The sequence below is a fragment of the Fusarium subglutinans genome (assembly GCF_013396075.1).
Source record: "Fusarium subglutinans strain NRRL 66333 chromosome Unknown NRRL66333_c0000028, whole genome shotgun sequence".
NCBI classification, from domain to species: domain Eukaryota; kingdom Fungi; phylum Ascomycota; class Sordariomycetes; order Hypocreales; family Nectriaceae; genus Fusarium; species Fusarium subglutinans.
The window spans coordinates 222594-242504 of record NW_023502091.1 but is presented as its reverse complement, the minus strand read 5'-3'; the positions used below and the strand labels follow the sequence as shown (position 1 = coordinate 242504).

The following is a 19911-nucleotide window of genomic DNA, read 5'->3' as shown; positions in this document are numbered from 1 at the left end:
CGCTAGTCAGAGGCCGTGGCTGAACTACCTTTTCTAGGAAACAGCTCTACCGTGAATCACCGCACTTGGAAAGTAGGTATTCTGCTTGCTGGGTTTGTGCAGAGTTGTACAAGTTGCACAGCCAGTTTGTGAGACATAGCGTCGGTGCCAATGCGGTAGCTGCGTGCAACCAAGGAATGATTTTCATCATATTTCTGAGCTCGAGGCGTCAGACGGCTTCTAGCTAGGCTGCTAGGCTCCCCTGTTGCCTGTCCTGTCATCGAAATGAAGGGCGACCTAGCTAACGTGGCGGCTTAGAGCTGAAGCTCTGAGAGGAGAGGGCTTGCTTGTGATACGCCAGTCTGAAACGAAAGGCGTGTACCGTGCCGAGACTGTTGATTGTCCGTAGGAGTTTCTCTCATAAGGTGCCGTTGCGCACTCTTGGCCGTTGTGCATCTCTCTCCCTCTTCCTCCAACCCACACTCTATCTTCTTGGCTCAGATTCTGTGCAACTACCTATAAAGCAATTACTTGGTCAATTGACTCACGCATCATTCACAATGGCCCAGCAGTACTCTCAGGGACCTAATGTCCAGAACCAGGAATGGCAGAACAACCTCTGCAATTGCTCGCCTTGCGACTCTTGCCTGCTCGGCACTTTCTGCCCCTGTATCCGTATGTGATCTCTGGAATAAATTGATTGCAATTGGAAGACTAATGAACTCGCCATAGTCTTGGGTAAAACCGCTGATCGTATGAGAGACCCTACGATGCAGACTGCCGATACCTGCAACAGCGATGCTCTTATATTCTGTGCGATCAACTGCGTGACTGGCTGTGGTTGGATGTAAGAAGACGATTACCGAAGTCTTGTTCGGAACCATCAACTAATACATGACTCCTAGTTACTCCATGATGAAGCGTGGTGAGATCCGTGAGCGATTCGGCATCAAGGGCAGTGGCATGAACGATTGCTGCGTCAGTTACTGGTGCCTCTGCTGTGCTCTCATCCAGCAGGACAACGAAGTCAAGTCTCGCCTCTCCCAGGGGCCTATCACCCAGGGCTACCAAGCTCAGAAGGAGGGTATGCACATGCCAACATCTCCTCCTGCTCAGCAGCAGCAGCAGCAGCAACAGCAATATCATGATCAGAAGCCTAGCCCTCAGCAGCAGGCCCCTCAGCCCGATTATCAGCTTCCTCAGCACGGTTACCAGTCTCCCCAGCCTCAGGGATCCTACCCTCCACCTCAGCAGACTTACAACCCTCAGCAGCCCCAGTATTAGGCCATTCGACCAGGGATTGTACATCAAGATGGAGCCTCACACCAATATGACACCACAAAAAGAAAGAAATGCACGTGAAGGAGACAATCAGAGGAATGTCTGGCATGTGAATTGACTTTGAGCGCGGACGGGTACGCGCCAACGGATTATACCTACCTATATACCCAGTGACGAAGACGGTCATTTCTTATTTATATTATATTTACTTCGATGTATTATTTGCTTCAATGGAATAATCTACTCCTGTTAGCCTCTCTGGTACATATGAAAGCGTCATACTCATTCTTCCCTTCTCTTTTGAATTGCCTAGTTCGGCGACGGAATACGAAATGGAGAATCAGCAGACAATATTACTGAAACTCTAAAATAAAAAAACTTCAGGCTTCAGCTCGAGAGAACCTCGTAAGCTACTATATCATTTAGGATCCCACTTGACCTTCCCCTTCAAGGCATGGTTTTGTTTCGCTTTGCAATGATGCTTTCCGGGATTACAGTCTGTGCACTTTGATATTTCGGCGATTTCCATGTTGCGGAGCTATTCCGATACTCGGAATCACAACTTGTGAGATCAGTGTGTGGATCATCATTACGGAGTACTACGGAGTAATAAGCAGCGGTTCTTGAGAATTTACTGGTACAATCGCTTAATGATATATACATACACTTACGAGATGGTGCTGACACTAACCTCCCCTACTGATCCTCGCAAAATGTATCACAACTCGGACAGACCGGCAGCACTTCAGTATTCCTGGGGGTATCAATAAAAATTTCATTCATGACCTCTGTCCCTGTCGTTTTTTCAGACTGACAGCAAAACGCCCACGCCGCACCTCTATAGTGGTTGGACAAACGCCTATTCAGATCTACGGTTATAGAGGCTCTTTACCCTCAACCCAAATCAAACCCTTCTGAATCTTGTGCCCAAATCCCCGATGCAATTGAATGCATATAAACAAACCAGTCCATTTTTCCGTATCCCTTTCCATCATCCCATCATTTTTCCAAACATATATCATTACGCATAAAGCTTCTTCTCATAAGACTCCATGTTGACGTTGCCCTCCAACTGGGCGCTGGCTGTTCGAAGCTCGAAACGCAGCTCACCAGCCTCGGCACTCTCGTGCATAGTCTTGAGGCTGGTCATGCCACTGTCCTGGAGAGAGTGCTTGAGTCCAGCAGCGAGATAGGGAACGAACTTGTTGATCGAACTATTGCATGTTAGCATTCACGATTCCATTCGGCTTCGAGTTCTGACTTACCCTCGGTGAGCAACAGCGCCAGAGACACCCTGAGCAACCAGGACGCTATCACCCTCAGAAAAGTAACGGGCAGTACCGGCGTTGCTCTTCTGGCTATCCTTACCACCGTTGCCGGCCTTCTTGTCCTGCATAGCATCGATACTTCCCATACCTCGGTAAGCCTTGACGAGCTTACCCTCCCGGGAGACGAAAGAAGTGCCGGGGGACTCAGTGGTACCAGCCAACAGACCACCCATCATGATGGTAGAAGCACCCAGAGCAAGGCCCTTGACGATGTGACCAACGTTCTGGATACCACCATCGGCGATACAAGGAACACCGAAGCGGGCAGCGAAGCGGCTGACGCTATAGACAGCGGCAGCCTGAGGACGGCCGACAGCCATGACCTCCTGTGTGATACAGGCAGAACCACTGCCCATACCAATTCGGAGACCGTCGACACCAGCAGCGATCAGAGAAGCAGCCTGCTCTCGAGTCACGACGTTTCCGCCAATGACATCGACACCAGGGAACTCACTCTTGACCCACTTGATCATCTCAATCTGATACATGCTGTTACCCTGAGAGCTGTCAAGGATAACGATGTCAAGGCCGGCGTCAACCAGCTTCTTGAGGCGAAGCTTGTCCTCGGGGCGAGTGCCAATAGCAGCAGCGCAAAGGAGCTGCTTGCTGTCGGGAAGCTTAGAGGCATTGGGGAAGTGCTGGTTCTTAGTCAAATCGGAGCGAGAGATCATAGAGACCAGGTTGAAGTCCTTGTCGACAATGGGCAGCTTGCCCTTCTTGGATTTGGAAAGACTCTTGTTGGCTTCGAGGAGAGTGACGTGCTCGGGAGCAGTGACAAGGTCAGTAACCATGACATTGGAGACGGGCTGGTCAAGGTCCTCCTCGAACTGGAGGTCTCGGTTGGTAACAATACCAAGCAGCTTGGAACCAAGCTTGCCATCGGCTAAATTTTTTCTTGTCAGCCCAATATTCTTGTGCGGGGCAATGCGAGCATAGATGACAAAACAACGAGTTGTGGTGATTGATCATAGTAAATCAAGTCCCCATGACAATAGTCTATACGGTGGAACGAAAGTTATATAAAAGGGTGTATAATCATGCAATCTTGTGAGAGGTGAGGATGCTGTATAACACTTACCAGTGACTGGGAAACCACCGAAACCCCACTTCTCCTTCAGAGCTTTGGCCTCACCAACAGTGGTGTTGCGATCAATGACGATAGGGTCGAGGATGAAACCGTTCTCGTATCGCTTGACCTTGCGGACCATATCGGCCTGGGCCTCAGGAGAGCAGTTGTGGTGGATGACACCAAGACCACCCTGGAGAGCCATGTGGATAGCCATCTCGTGCTCTGTGACAGTGTCCATGGGAGACGAAACGAAGGGGGTCTTGAGGGTGATGCGCTTAGTGATAGGCGCATCGAGAGTGACCTCAGAGGCAGCGAAGCCAATGTAGCCGGGTAGAAGCAGGAAGTCATTGTAGGTAAGACCACCGTGCTTGGTTGTGTCCATAAGCTCGTGGATGTCGAGGCCATCCTTCTGCTTGTACTCCTTCAGCACCTCGAGGGCTGTGGTGAAGTCAAGGACTGAGGTAGACATGACTGGCAGATAAAAGAGTATATGACGAGAAGAATGGAAATGTGAGGTCGAAGGCGAGTTGAGTCGATAGGTAAGCAAGCTCTGGCCTTTAGTATCGACTGCTAAGATTGATAGAACGCTTCTTCCCGAAAGAAAGAAAAGAGAAAAGAATTGGTGGTGCTGCCTCAAAAACTTTTTTATGGGACGCGGGACCCTGCAAGGTGAGGGGCGACTTGGAGGGGCAGTTGCTTCTCTGAATGGATGAACTTGGTCAAGGCTCTCGAGGCAGGTGGATTCGAAGCTCTGCTAGTTTTTCTTGCCGAGATCGCTAGCTAACATTAATAAGCTCCTCATCACCACTGTGAAATTGACCTACCCTGCAGCTGTGATGTTGAAGTCTTCTAATGGATCAACTGCACTTGTCTACGCTGCTAGGAGACGAATGAAAACTCAGGACCTTGGACCTAAATGACAAAAAGACTTAGTAACTTAGCATAAGTTTGGGATAAGTTTAGGATAAACCTAGGGTATCTTTTGCTTAGTCTATCTTGAGATCTTTTCCCGGGTCTGATATTTTCTTGCTCCTTGAGGCTCTGGGATGGCTTATGATAATGAGCCGAGTACTGCATACATTGAGTTTGGTAAGTTGTTCTTTAGCTTTGAGTATGTATGAGTTGTCAACCGTGCCAGGCCCTTCACAAACTGAAGTATATCTTGACTTCAACGTCATTTCCCCATCGAGTTTCAAGACCCAATTCCTTCCAGGCTTTTCCAACGTCGATCTCAAGTACACGAGGATCAACGTTGGAAACGGCCACGGTATGCAAGGGTATCACCTTTTCTTGAACCGTGATTAGGAAATCACCTTCGATCGTTAAAGAAGGGAGTGTAGAGACATAGATCCCTAAAGATTGTTAGATTTTAGTCATCGTAAAAACGCAGTAATACTCCTTACCCAGGGTGCCAAATGCTTTTACTCGCGTATCGACCAGAACACGGCCATTCTCCCGCTCTTGAACATCACTCATGAGGATTGCTGCTGCGCCAGCCATCTTGCCCAACAGGCCCAAATTCGAGATCGCGACACTGCCATATTTCTTGCTGCTAAGGCGAGTCAGGGGAAAGGCGGAGAGAATATCATACCCCCTGACAGGCAACGAGATAGTAAATAGTGACTCCGGGCTCTCGATCTTGGTAGGATGAGAAATTTTACCCGTGGTATGAGCACGAACCACGTATTCAAGATCGTGAACCACACCAGGGAACGCCGAAAGGGATACCAATTCAGTCAATGCCCGAGAGGAGATATTGAAAATGGCCATAATAGGACTTCCGGTATGTGAGGCTCCTGGATCATGATTAGCACACACTACTAGCTTCCCTCTATATAATTCTCACCATGATAGCTTCCAACCTTGAGGAGTAAATCATCGTCGTATCCGATATAAGGGTCAACGGCCTTTCCCAAAGAGCTAGGCCGGAATATGACAGTCTTACCCCGCGGGGTGCGACCACTCATTTGATCAATGAGATCCATGTCATGCTCACCGGGAACATCAGTGATATAAATCGGACCTCCGCTCACACATCTGGCCGCAGCATGAAATCCGGAATACTCATGGACAGTTTGGAACATGTCCCAGTCCGGAAGAACATTTAGATGCTGCATAAAAATAGCATTGTACGCATTTGTCCACACGTGCCAGGGATGTGAAGCAGGAATCTCAGGGAAGAAGTCGTCGGAGTTTCGAACAAGAATGGAAAGCCGATTGGTTGGCATCTGCGAGTGGAAGAGTGCCTCCGGGAACTGCGACATACATGATATCGCCTTTCCACTAAAATGACGAAGTATCGATATAGTCCACGCATCGAGGTACGTATCGATCAGATCTCGGCGAGGGGAGGCTTCAATCCACGTATCGATCATGAACTGCGCGTCCGTCTTGACAGCATCGATACCGGCATCCGAAAGGAATCGATAAAAGTCATCATAGAATCGATTCACATCTTCTTGTGCGATCACCGTCATCTTACCACCCAACGGAAGGTTTCGGCGGTCGGCGTCTTCCCGTGTCACTTCGATGGTCTTGTATGTCTTAGCAAGCTTGCCGTCAGGAGAAATGCCACCCCAGTAGCCCAGGAGGGCATGCCAAACAGCAATGTGTTGGATGTGTGGATGGTTCTGTCGAATTTGAGATATGGTGAATTTTAAGCCTTTAGGAAATGCCTTGGGCTCCGCTTCGAAATCGTTCCAGCCATATTGAAACTGGCTGGGGCCGCGATAGTCGATCGACTGCCAGTTGTCATCAATGATGAGACTAGATACTTGGATATTGTGCTCAGAAAGTTTATCGAGAGCATCGAATATTTTGTGGTCCGTTAGTCGTTGCCCCAGAGCGTTCCACGTGCCTGTAAATCATCAGTTCGTGGTCCTTGGAAGTTGGCCATACTCAAGAACACACAGAAACCCAGTCCATCAAACCAGTATTCTAGCCACTCTGGTTTGAAGTCATTATTCAATGCAGATAACTCCTGCGACCACTCATCGCTGGCCTTCTTTGTTCCCGCAACCATATCTCGAGCATGATACATCACAGATGCAATGGCGCAGTCGAAATCTTCTCCAACCGAAACAAGAATAACGGCCTTTTCTTCGGAAAGACCGTCATTTCGGATCTGAATTGTCAGATATTGTAAGAAACTGAATCAGACACACTTACGTGAACCTGAAGCTTTCCATTGGACTCGCTTCTAAATACTGGCAAGACATGATTGACACCGCTGACGGCAAGGAACACTAGATTTTGACCTTGGGGGCTTAAGAAGCAACAGATAATGGCATCTTTATCGAGGTTAAATTGTGAGTGCCCATGGCGAGGTGCAAGCCACGGTGACCATAGTCGGACAAGAGAAAACCATCTATGATCAGTCAGATAACATTGTCGCTGATGGAATTCCCGTACGTCGTCGTGTCGCTCAGCTGAACTCACCTAACAAAAGAGCCCCAGGGAGTACCGATAGTGATGTCTCTGTACGAAGACTCATCACCATTTGCAGCTGGAATGACTGCTTCGAGTGACCAGAGTGAAGTTCTAGGCGATTGACTCAAACGTGGCTTGACACTCCAGTCTTGAGAGTTAAGATCGGGAATTGAATCAGAGAGATCACTACAATAAATTCTGTTAGAAGCATTGACAATCAGGCCATCATTGGCACCCTGTTCATCGCGAATCCATCTCCAGTCTGCATCAGGACTATGCCGAAACTTGAGAGTGAACTGCACAGATGTTGTAAATGAGAAGGAAGACGTGAAATAGAACCGTGACATAGAATCATCCAGTACTTGGAGAGTCTGAGGAACTCCAGTGTCTGTGAGTGAGGCCACCTCCAGGTCTTTCCAATCTGAGCCGTCTACTGAGTGCCATACTGAGACCTCCCATGGCTCATTGGTACGGTACTTGGGTATCTCAAGGACAGCGGTCAAATTGACGTCTGTACCCTGGATAGGTGTCACTTTCCCGAGAGGCGGGAAGCTTTGTAAAACAACCTTCATGTCTTCAGAAACTGGCCGTGGTGAAGGCTTCTGCTTGGCGATATAAATTGCCTGGAAGACATCGCCAAAGTTGTAATTGTCAGAAGGCATCGCAGTGAAATGAGAACAAGAGGAGCAGACTTGATTGAATTAGGTTTATTTAGCCAATTGACTGAGAAGTTCAGGCTTCTCATGTATGAATTTTAGTGAATATTTTGAACGTGAGAATCAAGGGAACAGGCATAAGATCACATCAACAAGTTGATGTTGTGTGATGATATTCGTGTTTAGGTACACAAGGCATTGTCATAGTTGCTCACGAAAACGGACAGGCGTTGGATTATGGTGGAGTTACAGTGGAGCTGGAAGTGGTTAGTAATGGGCCCTTCTCATTGGTTCCGGCCTTGCTTTCGAGTCGTTCTGATTCGGGGACGGCCGGAATGACTAAGCCTTACGCCTCATTGCTCAGGCTGCAAATTATCTCAGTAAAGCTTCTAGCCGAGCCAGATCGAAAGATTTCATCAAACCACTCAATTCAGCGTCGACCCTCCAAACCTGCGTCATGGCGTCCCGGAGACTGGCTTTGAACCTCTCGCGAGGTCTGCGAAACCGTGCTGGTCTTTCGGCCCCCGCTCCTTTCACACGAGGCTTTGCCACTCCTTCTCCCGTCGGCAAGACTCAGACTTCGACTCTTAAGAATGGATTGACTGTGAGCATCTTCATCCGAGGTCAATTGGCCTCGACAACCACTTAGGAATGCCCTCCTGACACGCCCTCCTGATAGGTCGCTACCGAGCACTCGCCCTTTGCGCAAACGTCGACCGTCGGTGTCTGGATCGATGCCGGTTCCCGGGCTGAGACTGACGAGACCAATGGCACCGCCCACTTCCTTGAGCATCTCGCTTTCAAGGTTCGACAACCCATCAATTGGCCGAGACCAATCGTTAACAATGCAATCAGGGTACCGCCAAGCGAACTCAGCAGCAATTGGAGTTGGAGATTGAGAACATGGGTGGTCACCTGAACGCCTACACTTCGGTCAGTCGGATGAAGGGATACGGAATTGACTGATGCTAACGACCATCCAGCGCGAGAACACCGTCTACTTCGCCAAGGCTTTTAACTCTGATGTTCCCCAATGCGTCGACATCCTCTCCGATATTCTCCAGAACTCCAAGCTTGAGGAGTCCGCCATCGAGCGTGAGCGCGACGTTATTCTCCGAGAGTCCGAGGAGGTTGAGAAGCAGGTTGAGGAGGTTGTTTTCGATCACCTCCATGCTACCGCTTTCCAGCACCAGCCCCTCGGCCGCACCATCCTTGGCCCTCGACAGAACATCCGCGACATCACCCGAAAAGAGCTCACCGACTACATCAAGAACAACTACACTGCTGACCGTATGGTTCTCGTTGGTGCCGGTGGCATCCCTCACGAGCAGCTCGTCGAGCTCGCTGAGAAGCACTTCTCCGGTCTTCCCTCAAGTGCTCCTCAGACCAGCGCCTACCTTGCCTCCAAGCAGAAGGCTGACTTCATGGGTTCTGACGTTCGTGTCCGAGATGACGGCATGCCTACTGCCAACATCGCTCTCGCCGTTGAGGGTGTCAGCTGGAACTCCGAGGACTACTTCACTGCTCTTGTTGCTCAGGCTATTGTTGGCAACTACGATAAGGCTGTTGGCCAGGCTCCCCACCAGGGCAGCAAGCTCAGCGGCTGGGTCCACAAGCACGACCTAGCTAACAGCTTCATGAGCTTCTCCACTAGCTACAACGATACTGGGTAGGCCTTGATGTCATACCGTGGAGTTTGAAGTAACTAACTTGTCATAGTCTTTGGGGTATCTACCTGGTTTCCGACAAGCCTGACCGAGTTGACGACCTCGTCCACTTCGCTATCCGTGAGTGGATGCGCCTCTGCACCAACGTCAGCGCCGCAGAGACCGAGCGTGCCAAGGCTCAGCTCAAGGCCTCCATTCTCCTGTCCCTTGATGGCACCACAGCCGTCGCTGAGGACATTGGCCGACAGCTTGTCACCACTGGCCGCCGTATGGCCCCTAACGAGATTGAGCGAAAGATTGATGCTATCACCGAGAAGGATATCATGGACTTCGCCAACCGAAAACTTTGGGACCGGGATATTGCAGTCAGCGCTGTGGGAACTATTGAGGGTCTCTTCGACTACCAGAGACTTCGCAACACCATGAAGCCCAAGTTTTAAGGAAGAGAAGGCTGATGGGATTGTGAAAATCGAAATAAGGGTATAGAGTGTATGAGATACCGTTTACAGGCCTAGTGTACCATAAGATTTCCTCTGTTCATGCTAGGTAACGCGGAGTTGTGATAATTGTGTCTTGACTGTACTGCCATCTGTAGCTAATTGCAATTTTGTCAAACAGTGTCTGTACTACTTCCGAGGTAGCGTCTATGATCGCCCTGAATTAGAATGTATTGTGTCATGATCATTGGTTAGATGAGAAGATGGACACCTACCCCTCCTCTGCCATCTCCTCGTCGACATCCTCACCAAACATATCCTCTACTGTCCCGCCCTCAACCCCATCTCCGCCAATATCTTCAGGCTCGGGACCCTCAATACCCTCCATGGCATCGCCCCCTTGGTCCTCTTCCTCATCGTCCTCTTCATCCCATACATCCTTCAGTCCCCAACTTGTGCCACTCAGTACGAACCGTTCGCTTGGTAGTCGCACACCCCATTCACTGGGCACAATTTTAGGCAGTGCCACCTTGTTGCGTTCGCGCGCGAGTTCTTGCATGTAGTCTTTGCTAATTCCCCCGCCTGCGTTTCCTCCGCGGAACTGGTAGCTGAGTCGCGCAGCAATGGCGAGCTTAACGGCATTGGCTGTGACTGCAGCGTCGCCTGCAGGTGCTGAGATTGCTCCAGCGTTTGCTGATGGCTTGGAGCCGGCTTGTGTGACATATGGATCGCCGGAAAGATGTAGCGCATCGCTGAGAACAGATGAGGTATGACGGTAGGCGAAGTCGAGAAGGAGGAGGGGAACGCGTGGCTCGTAAGCGGTGACGCCTTGCGATGTGAGTAGTAGTTCGATAAGCCTTGAGTCGCGCGGTCGAGGGGCGGTTGTTGATGGCGCTGGAGGAGGTGCGTTCTGTGAGGCCGCAGCAGCAGGTTGGCTAGAAGAGGCCGCCGTGGTCTGTGTGCTTGGTAATGGCTGCGAAGTGCCTGCCGATGAGGCGGGAACCCCGTTTGTTTGGGGTTGACTTGATGACATCTTGATTGATGCTACAATGCTTCGTAATAGGTATCCTGGATGCGACTGTTCGTGAAAGCCTTAGGCGATATCACGCGAAGCGCCCGAGTTCGTGTCTGGCAAGGCTGAAAGACCCCCGTATTTTGAAAGAGTAAAGTTGATAAGATATAGTTGATGTATGTGAATGAGAGTGTTTTTAGAGTTGGGGAAAATGCAGTAAAAGTTAACGTGCTAAGTCAAGCGCTTGTTGAACCTCGAATTATTTCCTTTGCGACGGTGAAGTCGCATGCCGCGTTCTTTGGCCGGAGGTTTCGATAATCCGAGACGTGATCTGGTAGCGATGAGTGCACAGACCACACCTTAAATCCTGATGGGCTCATGGCGATGAAAGAGCTTTCTTAAAGAACGAAGTCATGAGAGTGACAGGATCAAAATGAGTTGGGTAGTCTGAGAGGCTATTATTTAGTATTAAGTGAAGGCCGCAGGAAATATTTAATTATACTTTTTTTCTCTCTCACTATCATCCATTTAAAGTAACTGCCTAGGTAAGGTAGGTACTGCCTTGGTAGCCACTGGCGGAAGTCGGATTTCAAGCAAGGAAAGAACGATGGAGGGGCAATGAGTAAAGAGTGCCCCACCATTTGTCGCCGATGCAGGAGGACTCATAGTCATCGCCTCAACTTTTTCCACGGGCGATCGATTTTCACTCATCATTCACAACTCGATTTAACAACCTGCATGTTAAGCTTTCAACTATAATTCACACCGATTGAGTTTATCTGGTTTGTTACAAAAATGGAGACGACTCTCCCGCTGCCATTCTTGGTGAGCATTGGCAGCCCCGATGGCCAGGCTACCAATGATGGCCTCACTCGTCAAGAGATTGCCCTTCTGGGAGCTCCTTTCCATGAGGAAGCTTCTAAAAGTTGGGGTCGCCCCAGTGCCGGAACCAATGTTCACATGGATGCCACGAGTTTAAGTAACCCAGACGATGTGGTTGCGTTGCTCGATGGCGGGGTCCGAACGGTTTTTGTTGCTTCAGAGTCCTACTCAGAGTATACAGAATATGGCGCAAGGGTCATTCCCACTGTTTCTTCCCTTGACATTTCCACAGCTTCCGAGAACGGTCTATTGGTAAAGAATTTCGATATTTCATCTAGCGACGTCGACAAGTTTGTCGAGGAAGCATCAGCAAAGAAGATCAAGAGCCTTTACATTAAGCCAGCTCCCAAGACCAATATCGAAAAGTTCATCGAAATTGCCAAGAAGGCCAATGCAATCCCTATCATTCCTTCCACAGGGTTGACGACCGACAAGAACGATTCGAGTCGACTATTGTTATCTAAGATTATCGCATCATACTGGAAATCCGATCGACCTGATGGCCTTATCCCTACTGTGGTTACCGATGATGCCGGGATCGCGTTGGGTCTCGCCTATACCAGCGAGGAGAGTATTCTGGAGGCTCTGAGAACACAAACCGGGGTTTACCAGAGTCGCAAACGTGGTCTTTGGGTGAAGGGACTTACTTCCGGCGACACTCAGGAACTGTTGCGAATTGGTCTCGACTGTGACAACGACACTCTCAAATTCGTGGTCAACCAGAAGGGCCGTTTCTGCCACCTCCAGCAGTTCGGTTGCTTTGGAGACCTCAACGGCATTTCAGCACTCGAACAGACACTCAAGTCTCGCAAGGAGTCTGCCCCTGAGGGCTCTTACACGGCCCGCTTATTCTCCGATGAGAAGCTTCTGCGAGCAAAGATCATGGAGGAGGCAGAAGAGCTTTGCGATGGCAAGACCAAAGAGAACATCGCTTTCGAAGCTGCTGATCTGATCTACTTCGCTTTAACTAAGGCTGTTGGCGCAGGTGTTAGCCTCACAGACATTGAGGCTAATCTGGACGCCAAGAGCTTGAAGGTCAAGCGTAGGACAGGCAATGCCAAGGGCAAGTGGGCGGAGAAGGAGGGTATCAAGACTGATGCAGCCCCTGTGAAGCCCTCACAGCCAGCAGTTAATAAGCCTGCTGATGGGCGTATTGCCATGGAGCGAGTTGATGCCTCAAAGATCTCCGAGGCCGACCTCATAGAGAAGCTCAAGAGACCTTCTCAGAAATCCCCTGACGCCATCTTGAAGATCATTCAGCCCATCATCGAGGACGTGCGAACTGGCGGCGACAAGGCTGTTCTGTCTTACACGCACAAATTTGAGAAGGCCACTTCATTGACATCGCCTGTGTTGAAGGCTCCCTTCCCCAAGGAACTTATGGATATCTCGCCTGAGACCATTGAAGCTATTGACATCTCTTTTGAGAACATCAGGAAGTTTCACTCTGCACAGCAGGAGGAGAAGTCTCTTCAGGTCGAGACTATGCCTGGCATTGTCTGTAGCCGCTTCTCGAGACCCATTGAGAGAGTCGGTCTTTACATCCCTGGTGGAACCGCTGTTCTTCCCAGTACTGCTCTGATGCTTGGAGTTCCAGCTATGGTGGCTGGTTGCCAGAAGATTGTGTTTGCCTCACCTCCCAGATCTGATGGTCGCATTACCCCTGAAATTGTCTACGTTGCTCACAAGGTTGGTGCTGAGAGCATTGTACTGGCTGGTGGTGCTCAGGCTGTTGCCGCTTTGGCTTATGGTACGGAGAGTGTCACCAAGGTTGACAAGATTCTTGGACCTGGTAACCAATTTGTGACTGCGGCCAAGATGCACGTCAGCAACGACACCAATGCTGGCTGCGGTATTGACATGCCAGCTGGACCCTCTGAGGTTCTTGTTGTTGCTGACAAGGATGCCAACCCTGCTTTTGTTGCCTCCGATCTTCTTTCTCAAGCTGAGCACGGTGTCGATAGTCAAGTCATTCTGCTTGCTGTTGGCCTCAGTGAGCAGGAGCTCCAGGCTATTGAGGACGAAGTTCACAAACAAGCCCTTGCTCTTCCTCGTGTCGATATCGTCCGAGGATCTATCGCCCACTCCGTCACTGTCCAGGTCAAGAATATTGAAGAGGCCATGCGCATCAGCAACGAGTATGCCCCTGAACATCTCATCCTTCAAATCAAGGATGCCGAGAAAGCTGTTGATCTAGTCATGAACGCTGGCAGTGTGTTTATTGGTCACTGGACCCCTGAGAGTGTTGGCGACTACTCTGCTGGTGTCAACCACTCTTTGCGTAAGTTCCCTCATTAGTTTGTGTTATACGATTGATGCTAACAACCTTTTCAGCTACTTATGGCTTCGCCAAGCAGTACTCTGGTGTCAATTTGGGCTCGTTCCAGAAGCACATTACCAGCTCCAACCTTACTGCTGAAGGTCTCAAGAATGTTGGTACCGCCGTCATGCAACTGGCCAAGGTCGAGGAGCTTGAGGCTCATAGAAGGGCTGTGGAGATCCGACTTAACTATTTGAAGCAGCATCAGTAGACAGGCACATATAACAAAAATGGAAAAAAGGCGTATGTAGACAACAGATGGGTTTTCTTTAGGATAGGGGCGTGGACTTGGGGATTGATGTTGTTTCAATATGCACACAGACCACAGTGCTCAAGAATAAATGCAGCTTGCTCAAGTAGTATATTTTAGCCTGTCAAACAGCAAAAGCTTTTCTGTCAGAATGAATGCCATGATGCAATCACTACAAGTACAATGAAATGCTCAACGCCGCGCTATGCCTCAGTATGTTAAAACCCTTTCTCCCTCTTGCCACCTCTATCCATCTCCTCTTATTCAGTCAAGTAAGACTCTCGCCATCAGTATCTATGAAAAACAACCCATAAACACCCTAAAAGCAAACGCCTGTGAATTCGTTACACCTTATTGCATGTTGGGAGCAGCAGCAACAGCCTCGGTGGCCTGTTCGTGATACTTAGCTTTCCTTCACTTCACTTCATTTCTCAACGGTGAGATGACCAACCCCTGTTATGTGTTGGGCGAGAACGTCCTCCTTAAGCTGACCTTGACGCCTTTGTCCAATAGGAGTAGCATCAGAGGTTCCGTCGCCCTTGTGTTCGTCTTGATGGCCTTCCTCGCCATCTTCGTATATCTCATCTTCATCCTCCTCGTCGTAAGCTTCTTTCAAGTCGCGTGTCATAGACGCCTTGAGTTGCTCTTCGTCGACGCTACCGCCCAAAACACTTGCAGCTTCGGCAAACTCATCCATAGATGCTCGAGAGATGTAACTATCGGCAAGTCCTTCACCGATCTCGTCCACATCTTCATCAATTTCGCCATCCTCATCGTCATATTCCTCTTCATCATCACCATACTCGCTGGTGGGTCCTCCTGGGCCGTCCTCATCATCGTCATCGTCACTCTCGCTTGCTGAAAAGTCGGCCATGGCAAGAGGATCATCTCTCCAATACGTGAAATCCGTGTACTCCTCGCCGCCACCTTTTACCAGTGTGCTCACGGGAGGGAAGTAATGGTCAACGACTTCGTTAATATTCACGTAGCTCATCTTGAGCTTGTTGAGTGTCAGCAGATCAAGGGACACTTCAGAGTTGGAATTGATGGTGAAAATGCGATTTCGAGGGACGTCGACGGTCCGGTAGGAGATTTGATCGGTCAAACGATTTCCGTAGCCGGCATAAAAGGGATGACGGTCTGGGCCGTATAAGTTTCGAATGTCCCGAAGAGTTGCCATCTTGAAGATGTGGGGTTTGCGAAGGTAGACCTCTCGCCTCAGTGCAGCCATGGTTCTATCGGGCGACAGTATTGTAGGACCGGGCGGCATCCTGTAGCCATCCTGAACGATACCCGCCAGGTAGGCTCTTGTAGTATCAGATTGTCCAACAGATCGACTGGTAAGGTACATGATGTTATAACCATTGGCGGAAATATCACTGTACAATTTAGCCACGCCTGAGTGAGTCCAGTCGCGTCCAATCATGTTCAACACGTGGCCGAGGGCATCCGACTTGGTAATAGTACCGTCAATGTCTGAGATAACAACAGGCGTCTCATGCTTCCAGAGGTACATGTTTGCTTTGCAGGTAGCTCGGTTGACAGTGAAAGCCATCGAGTTCGCGCCTGGCTGAAGCTTCAGATCCTTGAGCTGCTGACTAGTCAATCGCAAGGTCTTGGCGTAATTTCTGTTGGGATCTCCTGCGTGGCCCGAAGAGCTCGGCGGAGTGCGGGGAGGAGTTTGCAAATCCATGGGGCCAGCGTCGGACTCGGCTCTTCGATGTAATGGAATGGGAGAAGCAGTTGCATCGCTACTGTCACTCTGATAACCGGGATCAGAAATAGCATCGGCTGCGGTAGCCCTACGGTGCGACTGCAACGACGCCTCGATAGTCTTGTTCATAGCAGCCTGCTTGGCCTCCTCACTGCTGTAGATCCATAGGTTTCCCTGTTCGTCGAAGCCAATGAGTGCGCCGATGTCATAGTTTCCATCCAACTCTTCGGAAAGAATCTGGCGAGCCAAAATCTCAGCCCGGAGAATGTCCTCCTCGTTTCCCTTGAACCCATTCATGTCCAGCATCAAATCACCGCTGTCTGTGACCTTTGTGGGTATGCTTGCGGCAGAGAGTCCCTTAGACAAGGCCCTGGCACGTTCAAGAGCCTCACCCGGTGCCAGAGGCGGAGGACTAGAGGACCGTTCAGAAGCAACATGCTCATCGTCATCGGCGGAACTATTCCCGTCTAGACCTCGGCTTCTAGCACTGGCACGGAGAATATCGTCACTATGTGGCCGGGGCACCCTTGAAGACCAGTCGCCGGACGCTGGGCGGGCGCTGGATAACTCTGGAGAAGTCGACAGTGGTGTGATCAAGCCTGCTCTAGTGTTAGTATATGTCTGGTGGAAGAGGGCAGCTTAACCTACCGTTGCCATCATCCTTCTTGTAGAGCACAGACGGGAGTGGTCGTCGCAGCCTGGGCTCTGAAGCGTCGAGCTCGAACGCTTCTGGCTCCTGCAAACCAGATTCTGACTGCTCCGGGTTGAGCGGTGGACTGCTCGCAGGACTAGAAGCAGGAGAAACGAGCGGTGATGTCTGTAGCGACTGTGGGATCCTGTCTGTGGTCTCGAAGACGAAGAAGGCCTCGCCGCCTTCGCCGAGTTTCATGGAATAGCTTTGTTTGACGCCATTGACCTTGAATTCGACCTTCTTGTCCGACGGCCTTAGGAGAGAGAACTTTCCGAATCGGACATGGAACGGCGAGCAGACCAGAGAGCCATCTTCGTGTTCGACGACAATGACATCGATAGCACCACTGAGAGTCGCAGGGTTGATTGAATTCCAGGCTGTCGAGACGGACTCGCTGAGGCCGCGCACGTATTGCATCTTGCCTCTTACGGCAGAGGACGTCGTATGGGAAAGATCTTTGAGTTGTTGGTGTTGATCGCGAGTTGGAGAATCTGGAGCGGCTTGTCGCGGGGGATATAAAACGACGATCCGAAGGGCTCAACGACACTGAGAAGCTCCCGAAAGGAAACAAAACAGCAGCAGGTGACAAGAGCCCGGGGCCCTAAAAGAAGTTTATCTGAACACGGAGGGGAAACTTAAGTGTAAGGCGATCCAAAGGTATGCAGTCGGAATTCTAAGGCGAGTTAGACAGAGCAGAAAAGATGGAATGGAATGTGAAATGTTGGGGGAGTAGGTGCAGGTACAGATTGGTTTGAGGCGGGTTGAGCGCAAGGCAATGGACAACGGAGGTACCGAGTACAAAGAGACGCTTGCTGTGGTTGAGCGGGCTTGGCCTGGTCACCTTTTTTTCCCCCTTACCCCAGTCGCCTAGTCGATTAGATCAGGTGAAGACGTCACCAGGATTGGAGAAGTGTTTTTTGATCGGAATTTTAAAGTCCTAAACAACAACAAAAATGAGAGTTATTTGGATTGAAACATCACAGGAACGAGTGCGTAGTAATTTCATCATAATTTGGAGACGTCTTACTCCCGTGCCACGGCACACCTCATAGAAGCATAGAAACTGCCTGCAGTCAGCTAAGAATGACGAAGTCACTGTAACAGAAATGCCATGAGGGGCGTCCCAACATGACACTGCCGTAGTACCAGGTACAAGGAACGCTATCCCAGCTCGCAGGGGTCTAGACGTCCGCCAGAATCATGATGGATGATGGATGCCCCAGCAGAATCCATCACATGAACGGCTCAGGCGGACTAAGTAGCCGAGTTAAGACTCTGGTCACTCGGTTTTCGGATACTTTTTTGTAAGAGGATTCTATAAACCTGATTAGATGTTATTTTTCACAGTTGAGTGCGTCATATTCTCTAAATTCTGGTACATACTGATACTGTTATAATTGGATGGCGCGGATAGGCTGTTGAATCTGCAGGGATTTATTAGCATGGCTTTGTTCAACGGTTGAAACAAAGACGCCCACGCCTACTCGAGTCAACCGAATATGCTGGCTACACAGCTACAATATCTCACAGCAGATAGTGATAAGTCATTCGAATTCCGGCGGCTTTGCTCCGTCTGGAGGTTTGGTTATAATCACTACATACCTCTCAGTCAACAACACTCGTTGGCATTATTCTGGTGACATTCTATATATACCATCTTCATATATATAGTACTCCGATCCAAACTCAGGGAGTGTCTTTTTTTCTCTCTCCAAACTTTTCTGTTGTTCTTTCAACTCTGTATAGAGATATTGGAATGCCTTCCATCCACTTACACACTGACCGCTTTGTGTTAACCGAGGCAGTTAGGTCAACATTACAGCATATACAGGCTGCAGGGGCTAGAAATGTATTGTGCATTGTAGATTACTACGTGCCGGTATCTCTAATTAGAGGGACTTATAGCTAAGTAGTAAGTATAGTACATTAAGAAATACCTATCTTAAGATCTCTAGTAATAAATTATGATATCTTAAAAGGTAGAAATAACTTCTTTTTAACTTCTTAGATCTTTAGTCATAGCCTTTATACAGTACAGGACCATAATAGTACATTTCTAGCCCCTGTAGCCTGTAAGTGCTTTTAGACATAAAGAGAAAAGCAAAAGCTTTCCTATATATATCCTGAAATGCTGGGAATATATCTTGCTTTATCTACGCAGCACTTATATATCAAACAAACCATCTTTACCCACCTTACCCTGTACGTTTAGACAGCTACTAAAGGCCATAGCTTTGCGTGTGATATAGAAATTTAACTTGCCTCCAGGTAGATAGGCAAATCTTGTTACCATCTTGCACTCTGATAAAGATTTATGCTGCCTTATCACATATATCCTTAGGGAAATCTGACAATTGTTGGTACCTACCTAGTATTCAAGAAGTACCCGCTACTTCAAAGGGTACCTATTTCTTCAGCAGCACCTAGTGGGGATTGGTCAACAAGCCGCGGTTCAAGCACATGCTGAACCACCACCGAAAAGTTCCACATCATTTTATTATAGGTTCAGAAATCTCGGATTTTTAAGAGGTTCGTGATTCGTTCCCTTGTTTTCTCTCAAGCTCGATCCATTGCCAAGAGAGAAATGCTAGGGTAAAAGGCGCTGTGCCGAGGTGATACTGATGTCATTGATCGATCAAGGCTCGTGTTTGCAACTCACTAGTTGCGTTTATGGAGTAAAACAGACTGTTAAGGAACAAGGCACAACCAAAGCAAACCATTCGTCCAAAGAAGACCAACTTGGCGAACATTATCAGTCCCAGAGGTGGAAAATGTTAAATCCAGCGCAAACAGATTCACATGCTTGAAGAGTTCAAAGTCGATAGTATCCATCGGTCCGTTGGCATTAGGCAGGGATAACAACTCCAGGTTGAGTAAAGCCTCGGAGAAAGGCTCATGCCTTCTCGGACAAGACACGGGCACTAGAAGAAGCCTTAAAGCTGAAGATGAGGCGGGAACCGGCAATCGCAAAAGCTCCCTAAGTTGATAATGATGATGCCGGCCAAGACTTACCGTTTGGCCATGAGAGAAAAATGAGAAAGAATTTATTATCCGAGGAACCCAGAGAGAGCATCGATGATCAGAGGCAGATTATTGACCAACTAACTAACGTACCTACTTTACATTGAATCCAATGCCGCTATGCAGACATTGTGTATGACCAATTGAGGGCTAACGATGGTCAGGAACTCGCCTA

At 49.2% G+C, this 19911-nt stretch overlaps 7 protein-coding genes across 7 annotated transcripts; 3 read left to right on the top strand and 4 right to left on the bottom strand.

The window, feature by feature from the left end:
* Window positions 1–539: 539 nt before the first annotated feature.
* On the top strand, window positions 540–1263 carry FSUBG_3263 (plac8 family; the record flags this gene model as incomplete). The annotated part of the gene is made up of 3 exons (XM_036681125.1): window positions 540–654; window positions 712–826; window positions 885–1263. The coding sequence occupies 3 exons, from the start codon at window positions 540–542 to the stop codon at window positions 1261–1263; spliced, it is 609 nt and encodes a 202-aa protein (XP_036541224.1).
* Window positions 1264–2281: 1018 nt separating this feature from the next.
* On the bottom strand, window positions 2282–4126 carry FSUBG_3262 (inosine-5 monophosphate dehydrogenase IMD4; the record flags this gene model as incomplete). The annotated part of the gene is made up of 3 exons (XM_036681124.1): window positions 2282–2474; window positions 2526–3471; window positions 3667–4126. 3 exons carry the CDS (start codon window positions 4124–4126, stop codon window positions 2282–2284), a joined length of 1599 nt encoding a protein of 532 aa, XP_036541223.1.
* Window positions 4127–4800: 674 nt separating this feature from the next.
* FSUBG_3261 (Sip1-like protein) lies at window positions 4801–7748 on the bottom strand (the record flags this gene model as incomplete). Its single annotated transcript, XM_036681123.1, has 6 exons — window positions 4801–5009; window positions 5061–5453; window positions 5504–6514; window positions 6568–6781; window positions 6826–7024; window positions 7096–7748. 6 exons carry the CDS (start codon window positions 7746–7748, stop codon window positions 4801–4803), a joined length of 2679 nt encoding a protein of 892 aa, XP_036541222.1.
* A 451-nt stretch (window positions 7749–8199) lies between these two features.
* On the top strand, window positions 8200–9849 carry FSUBG_3260 (mitochondrial-processing peptidase subunit beta; the record flags this gene model as incomplete). The annotated part of the gene is made up of 5 exons (XM_036681122.1): window positions 8200–8346; window positions 8422–8547; window positions 8598–8675; window positions 8726–9411; window positions 9462–9849. 5 exons carry the CDS (start codon window positions 8200–8202, stop codon window positions 9847–9849), a joined length of 1425 nt encoding a protein of 474 aa, XP_036541221.1.
* A 268-nt stretch (window positions 9850–10117) lies between these two features.
* On the bottom strand, window positions 10118–10879 carry FSUBG_3259 (TFIID and SAGA subunit; the record flags this gene model as incomplete). Its single annotated transcript, XM_036681120.1, has 1 exon — window positions 10118–10879. The coding sequence occupies one exon, from the start codon at window positions 10877–10879 to the stop codon at window positions 10118–10120; it is 762 nt and encodes a 253-aa protein (XP_036541220.1).
* A 774-nt stretch (window positions 10880–11653) lies between these two features.
* FSUBG_3258 (histidine biosynthesis trifunctional protein) lies at window positions 11654–14271 on the top strand (the record flags this gene model as incomplete). The annotated part of the gene is made up of 2 exons (XM_036681119.1): window positions 11654–14021; window positions 14075–14271. 2 exons carry the CDS (start codon window positions 11654–11656, stop codon window positions 14269–14271), a joined length of 2565 nt encoding a protein of 854 aa, XP_036541219.1.
* Window positions 14272–14661: 390 nt separating this feature from the next.
* Window positions 14662–17132, bottom strand: FSUBG_3257 (SMP2; the record flags this gene model as incomplete). Its single annotated transcript, XM_036681118.1, has 3 exons — window positions 14662–14700; window positions 14762–16623; window positions 16673–17132. 3 exons carry the CDS (start codon window positions 17130–17132, stop codon window positions 14662–14664), a joined length of 2361 nt encoding a protein of 786 aa, XP_036541218.1.
* Between the last annotated feature and the right edge of the window lie 2779 nt (window positions 17133–19911).